Consider the following 6,810-nt stretch of genomic DNA (forward strand, 5'->3'; position numbering starts at 1 on the left):
ATATATAAGTGAATCATCATTTTCCGGAATACATTAATTGAATTTAGTTCCTCGGTTTCGAGCGAGAGTTAATTACCGTGACGTAAGTGCTCGTGTAATCTCGATTTCACGGTAACTCTTTCACACGCGTGCACGCGTGAATAAGAATGTAAAAGGACAACATAAGATGCATGAGTTATCTTACCTGAAGCACGCTCGCGCCGATGCTGGCGTTTTCAGCCACAGTCGCCGAGTATTGTCGCGGATCGAACACCGGGGAATTGTCATTCTCGTCGAGGACCGTGACAGTGACTGTCGTCGAGGACGATCTCGGCGGTTCACCACGGTCCTTCGCGGTCACCTCCAACGTGTAGTTTGACCTTAATTCGCGATCCAACGAGCCAGATACGCGTAGCAAACCATCGACCGAACCGACGGTGAACGGTAGTTGCGGGTTGTCCTCGAGCGAGTACTCCACGTATCCGTTTCGCCCCTCGTCTCTGTCCACGGCCTTAATGGCCATCACTACCGTGTTGCTTGGCGCGTTCTCTATTATCGTAATCTTCGTGGGTGATATGAACTCCGGCGACATATCGTTCACATCCAGTAACGCTACGGTCACCTGTCGATCAAATTCTTGTGTTACAATTTTCACGAATCAAATATTTCGTAATTACTCTGCTTCTATATCCACACAGTGAGATACTAAGTTCACAAATTTTCATATACAGCGACGTATAAACAGGGAATCAATCTAATCTTTTACTAATCATTGATATAGTTAATTATTATTCATTTTATAATTATTATTCAGCTGTAATAACGTCAGAATTATACTTTCAACACATGTAAAAAGAACAAGGATACCTTCAACCATAATTGCGGAATAATGTAATATGTACAGAAAAAGTTATTTCCTTATTTATACTTAATCTCGAACGGAACATGAACGTATAAAGTTTAAATAAATGGTAGAATATTCTTCTACAGAAGTAAACGCACTTGCACAGTGGAGGACAGAGGATGTGCCGGTGGTGGTGGACTATCCGTAGCACTAATGATCAAATTGTAAAGTGGTTTCTGTTCCCTATCCAACGATTTCCGGGTGAATAAAGTGCCATTCGGTGCCACCCCAAAATCGCCATTCTCGTCACCGCCGGCAACGGCGTAAATCACCCTGCCGTTATCGCCGGAGTCGAGATCTTGCGCGGCCACTGTCAGAATGGAGGTGCCAATCGTCGTGTTTTCGACGATGTCAGCCGCGTGCGGACCTGCTTCGAATATCGGCGCGTTGTCGTTTAGGTCGACCACGTTGCAATAAACAGTCACGGTCGATGAAAGTGCCGGGATGCCACCGTCTGTCGCTTGAACTACCAAAATGTAGTGCTGCACCTGTGCAAAACGGGTCAGGTAAATGCTCCCTTATTTATGCTAATCGTGCAGATTTGGTTTCGCGTTGTCTCACGAAAAGCTAATCTTCTTTTTAAATTCATATTTAGACTGCGAACTTTTATGCAGAATACAATATTAGTAGTATTAATTTGAAAAATGTATGTTTAAATAGACATTTTTTTCATCATATACATATAAGTAATGTGATATGCAACCAACTTTTTATGTTATACTTTCTGCATATTTAATTTTTCTATAAGTGCAAATAAAATGTAAAATCCGCATTCTTTTTATGTTATTGTTAGAGAACATTTTGTCCAAATTAGATGCGTCAGGGCTTCAGTTTTTATGTCAAGACAGTAAAGAATTAACAAAGTATCAGTTAATACGAATAACCCGGTGTTTAGGGTCAGTCGTCCCAGACAACTGTAGCCCGAAACGATATCTTTTTATTAGACAACTTCTTGCAGTAAGCTTCGGCACCTAACAATTTTGCGAAGACTAATACGAGTTTCGTGGAAGCTATACGTGTTGTTTCTCCGTTTCGAATGCGCTCGGATCTCGTCGAAATGCTTTCACAGCGTTCGAACCGATCCCGCCCTAAATCTCAAGGGCATTACGTTGATGAGGGGTTCTATAAACTACCCTCTATTCGCATCCTATCGCTTCTCACCGAAACTCCATATTAGTCGACATTATAGGATGCAACGAATTGCAGAATATAGGTAAAGAAATTTACGAAAGTATATGTATGTACAAACATTTTGCCAATTTCATTAATTCTACAGAAGCAAATATTTAAATCTGAAAATGTGTGTGTAGAAATTGCATAAGTTTTCAGATTTCTGTCAAACTTTAGACTTTATTTTCATTTTCATATATCAAAGAAAAATTATATTTTTTTTTAATTAACAAAGACGATAGGCATGCATTAAATTTGTTCTTAAATTCTGTAACGCGTCAGTTAGAGCATGCATAATCCCTGAACGATTGTAAAGGAATATCATCAGTGATCGTAGTTAAACGAAATGCATTTTGTGAATAAGTATGGCTTGTCTTCGTAGACGTCGCGGCCTGACATTAAAAACGTTCGTTGATCGATCTGTCGGACTGTTAGTGCTAAACCCTAAATTCTAGCGTAGCCTTCTAGTCGAAAGCTAATATAATAGGCGCGCTTGAGCTTGAATGTAGAGCCGTGTTCGTGGTTATAATCGTTGCCTGGGGCTCCAATGCGTTTTACCGTATGTGGATCCCTCGCATAGACCTATTCCGTGTCGATCAGACTTTGTCTTAAAAATCCAATCCCTTCGATTTTTAACGGGGAAGCATATGTGCACATTCAATTCATATTTATCCATCGGAAATTTTATAAAACCAGAAACATGTACGAAAGTCATTATTAAATGTCTATTGCTTATTTAAAAACGCAACGGAAAGGGGTACAGTCGGTCTAGGACGAATTAGAGAAAAGCAAAGTTCACCTCTCTAATTATCTTAAATAGTAACGTCTTTCATCTAAGCCTCACGAAGTAATCCTATGACACCGTTAATACGTCTATTTACGAACAAAAGCATCCGCTGATATGAATGGCCACTATGAAAATCTTTTTACACGCTTTCTAAATGCTGTCGACCCTGGGTACGATTGACAGTGGCGGTTCTATAATATACGAACCTGTTCGTAGTCGAGGCTGGCCGTCAACGTGAAGACGCCGGTGCTCGGGTTCAGTGAAAAAACATCGTTGGCCCAATCGGAGATTAGGGTGTAACTCAGTTGACTATTCGGTCCGTCGGCGTCGGCGTCTGTCGCGACCACCTGACCTATTCTACTTCCCCTCGGCATGTTCTCTGGCACGTCGAACGAGTACGCGGTGCTCTGGAACGTCGGTGCATTGTCATTCGTGTCAGTCACCTGAAAATGGAACGGTTTCATCCTTTTTCATCTCCGTTTAAGGCGAGATTCACTAGGCTCATGTTGAGCGCTGTTGATTTAACGGAATTCAAATAAACCGGACGATCTCTTGTAATAAAAATAATACCTCGCATCAATATTTAATATAACGATGCTGTAAATCACATTATAGTTAGGTATTAGTCGCAAAATTAGGGCAGAATAATTTCTGAACAGCTTTTGATAGATTTATATCTGAAAACGTGTAATTTAGGTTTTGTTTTCTTTAAAAAAAAAAAGTACCATCCGTAGTCTGAGGGATTCGTGCGCGAGGGGACGGGAAGAATAATCGATGTTATTCTTAATCATACCCGATTCCTTTCGAGGAGCTGCTGCTGGATTTTTCTCCGAGGGAGAAGAAAGGTAACGGGTAAGGATAAACAATTCAGAATCGGAGCTAACGCTTCCTGTTCTCCTTCGATTGTACTCGACGTCGTTCCTGAATAAACATATTTCAATCAAACCCCGAGACAACCGGTCTCTCTTCGGCTCTCGCTTCACCTTCGAACTGAGGAAAGTTTCCCCGCTGTTTTTACTTCAATGACGAAGCCCCCTTTCCCTTCGTTGCAGCTGCTGGAATTCGACGAATATTTTTCCAAAAGAAATTTTATAAGACTTTTCGATTCACGTTCATAAGGCATCCCGATCAAACAGAAAGATGTTAGTTTAATATCTTTGTAGTAAATCGGATACATTTTCTGAGCTGAGACAGAACAACACAGATCGCTATAAACATTTTGAACACAATGATCTATCGGATTTTTCCAACGAAAAAAATGAATTGAAAATCAGAAGCTATATTGAGATGACAAAAAGTATTTTTCTACACTCGTTTCCCTCGCATAAAACGTGCGCATGGAATGAATGTAAGACGGCCCGATAGAGTCTCAGGATTAGATCGTTCGCCCGCAAAAAGAGTTCCACACCGAAGAGGAGGAACATTTTCGATGCACGATTCGGATCTTTTTTCGCGTGGATAACGTTAGCCTTGACGTGGCAGCTTCTCTATCCTCGAATCTCTATCAAAGGTAGAGAAGAGGATGTTTCAAACGAAGGATCGTCTCCTGGTGAATAGGTTTCCATCGTCGAGGAGGGATCGACACGCGGTGGCGGTATAAAAGAATAAAGCGGAGGTGGGCATGGTTTGATTAAGGAGGGTTCGGAGACGTTTGCAAAAAGTGACGGTTGCCTCGAGACGCGCTGGATGACGAGGAGTGAACCGAAAGCGGAGTAGAGGGTCGAACGATGACCAACAGGATAGAAGAGGAACGAGAAGAAGTCGAAAGATGACAAAGGGAGAGGGCACTAGAACGAAGAGAGAAGGAAGAAGACGAAGAAGAAGATATGGTAGGAGAAATCCCGGACGGGACGGAGGGAGGCCAGAAACTCTTCTAAGGTCGATCGGGGAGAGGAAAGGAGGGATGCAAGGGGCCAGAAGGGACAGATTCCGCAACTGTCGGCAGCGGGTCTCTTTCATGGAGCCCCAAAGAGCCGAGCTATGATCGGGACTGGCATTCCTTTTGCCTTTAAAAGACCCGGATAGAATAGCGGACGGCGGGCAGCCGAGGACCTTAAAAGAATTCCAGCCATTACACGTCATAAAGATAATTTTTGCGATTGTCTCCGAAGGATCCTTGCCCGGCAGAATCCTCTCGGTGGCTTCCACTTTCGTTAAACGACCGGCCGCCTTATCCGCCCGCGTTTTTTTATCACCGCGAATCATTTCGGTTTGACCAGCGTAATGAATTATAAACCAGAACGAGTGCTCCGATCAAAAATATTATGCTCAAAAAATTGACTTCTCGTCCTCGCCATTGTGTAATCTCAGTTCATTTTTCCGTCTTAATCGAGAATTCGGGAACGTTTAAGGGAATTATTTTGATACAAGGTACATAATTGTTATGTTAAATTTCGTTCAAGATCTTAGATATTAAAGTTTAGTTGAGCGTCCGCGGAGAGAGATAAGAACTGCTGTCCTATACTGAACTTTGACCAATTATGATGTGTACAGTATCCATGGGTACGTTTCGAACAATGGATGTGTCTTTGTCAGGATCAATTTATTACATACGTTGATTGATTCCGTAATAATCGATAGAGTGGAAGTAAAATAACGGTACGTATCGTGGATCATAATGATCGTAACAGTAGCATCCCGGTATAATTACAAGTTAATCAACTCGCGCAACGGGATCCTTCTTGAGGAGAACTTCATCGATATGCGATTTTTTATTTTTCAAGAATGACACAAAAATATTCAATTTGCACTCGAAACTCTATGTATCGGGCACAATAATTGTTAATCATTCGAGAACCGAACGGGTTTAACCGCGAGTTCGATGAATAATTGCACGGTGAAAATCGGGCAAACCTTTCTAATTAGAAACACGGATCGTCGGATAAAAAATTATGCCGAGTCAAGGGGGATATGATATATGAAAACGAAACGTACCTGAATGGTTAACGCGATGTCGGTGTGTTGCAATCCATCATCGGCGCGAACTTTCAGGATATATTTTTCTCTGGTCTCCCTGTCGAGGGCTTCGGCGAGTGTCAGTTGTCCCGTGGTCGGGTGAAGCTTGAACTGGCACTCAGTCTCATTATTATCGATGTCTGTACGATGATGACTCGATACCAGCGTGTACGTTAAGGTACCAATCGTGTCTGGATCGAACGCCTTCAAAACAGTGATCACGGTATTAGAAGGCGCCTCCTCGGAGACTTTGAATTTCCAGGGTCCCGTTCCCCAGGTCGGCGCCACGTCATTCTTGTCCAGAACCGTCACACGAACCTGCAATTAAACATCTTCATTAGAAGGTCTGTAGTTTTTCTCTCCACGAATATTTCTAATTATCTTGTAATCTTATCACGAGTTTTCTGTATATACGAATAAATGCAAGAACATGATAATTAAAAATCATTCGCATAAACATAAACTGTTAAATTATTAATTGTGTTTCGATAAATCGGAGCTGTATGGATAAATAGAGATAATGTTTGGAAGTTTTGTCACTCGCCAAGATATAATTATGTGCAATCAATATAAATCTACGAGCCGTTGTTGCGGCGAAGTCACGGTATGCATGCGAAGAATCGTGAGAAAGTTAGTTTTTCGATCCGTCTTGTGCATGTCTCATTTCATTAAATTCTCAGTCACGTCAGCGGTCAAGGTTTATGTGACTACCAGAAGCCAGTGTATCGAAACGACGACGACGCATCGTATGTGGGGAACAACGGCCAGTGATGATGCTATTGGAAAAGCATCGGCTGTCTAGTGATGGCCAACATCTCCTCGATCGACATACTGTCAATCGTGGTAAAAATTTATTCGGCTAACCGTAAGAAACTTGTTATTCCGCATGGAAACTTCGAAGGCTGAACAGCGTCGCGTACGACATACGGCATACAGAATTGCCATTGGAATATTCATCATAACGAAAATGCGGATTTTTGTATAAAATCAAACAGTTGTGACGTCAACCTAAGAA

The 6,810-nt window shown here is 42.0% G+C and overlaps 1 protein-coding gene across 1 annotated transcript in view; it reads right to left on the reverse strand.

The window, feature by feature from the left end:
- ft (cadherin-related tumor suppressor fat) overlaps positions 1 to 6,810 on the reverse strand; it is a 70,573-nt gene that overhangs the window by 13,799 nt on the left and 49,964 nt on the right. Inside the window, exons 2-5 of the mRNA XM_018020276.2 lie at positions 5,775 to 6,113; positions 3,047 to 3,283; positions 982 to 1,371; positions 183 to 601 (exon numbers count right to left, since the gene is read on the reverse strand). Of these exons, the coding sequence (XP_017875765.1) occupies positions 183 to 601; positions 982 to 1,371; positions 3,047 to 3,283; positions 5,775 to 6,113 (1,385 nt within the window). The remainder of the gene's footprint in view (positions 1 to 182; positions 602 to 981; positions 1,372 to 3,046; positions 3,284 to 5,774; positions 6,114 to 6,810) is intronic.

The sequence above is a fragment of the Ceratina calcarata genome, unplaced genomic scaffold (genome assembly GCF_001652005.2).
Source record: "Ceratina calcarata isolate Rehan_Ccalc_2016 unplaced genomic scaffold, ASM165200v1 scaffold221.2, whole genome shotgun sequence".
Taxonomy (NCBI): Eukaryota; Metazoa; Arthropoda; class Insecta; order Hymenoptera; family Apidae; genus Ceratina; species Ceratina calcarata.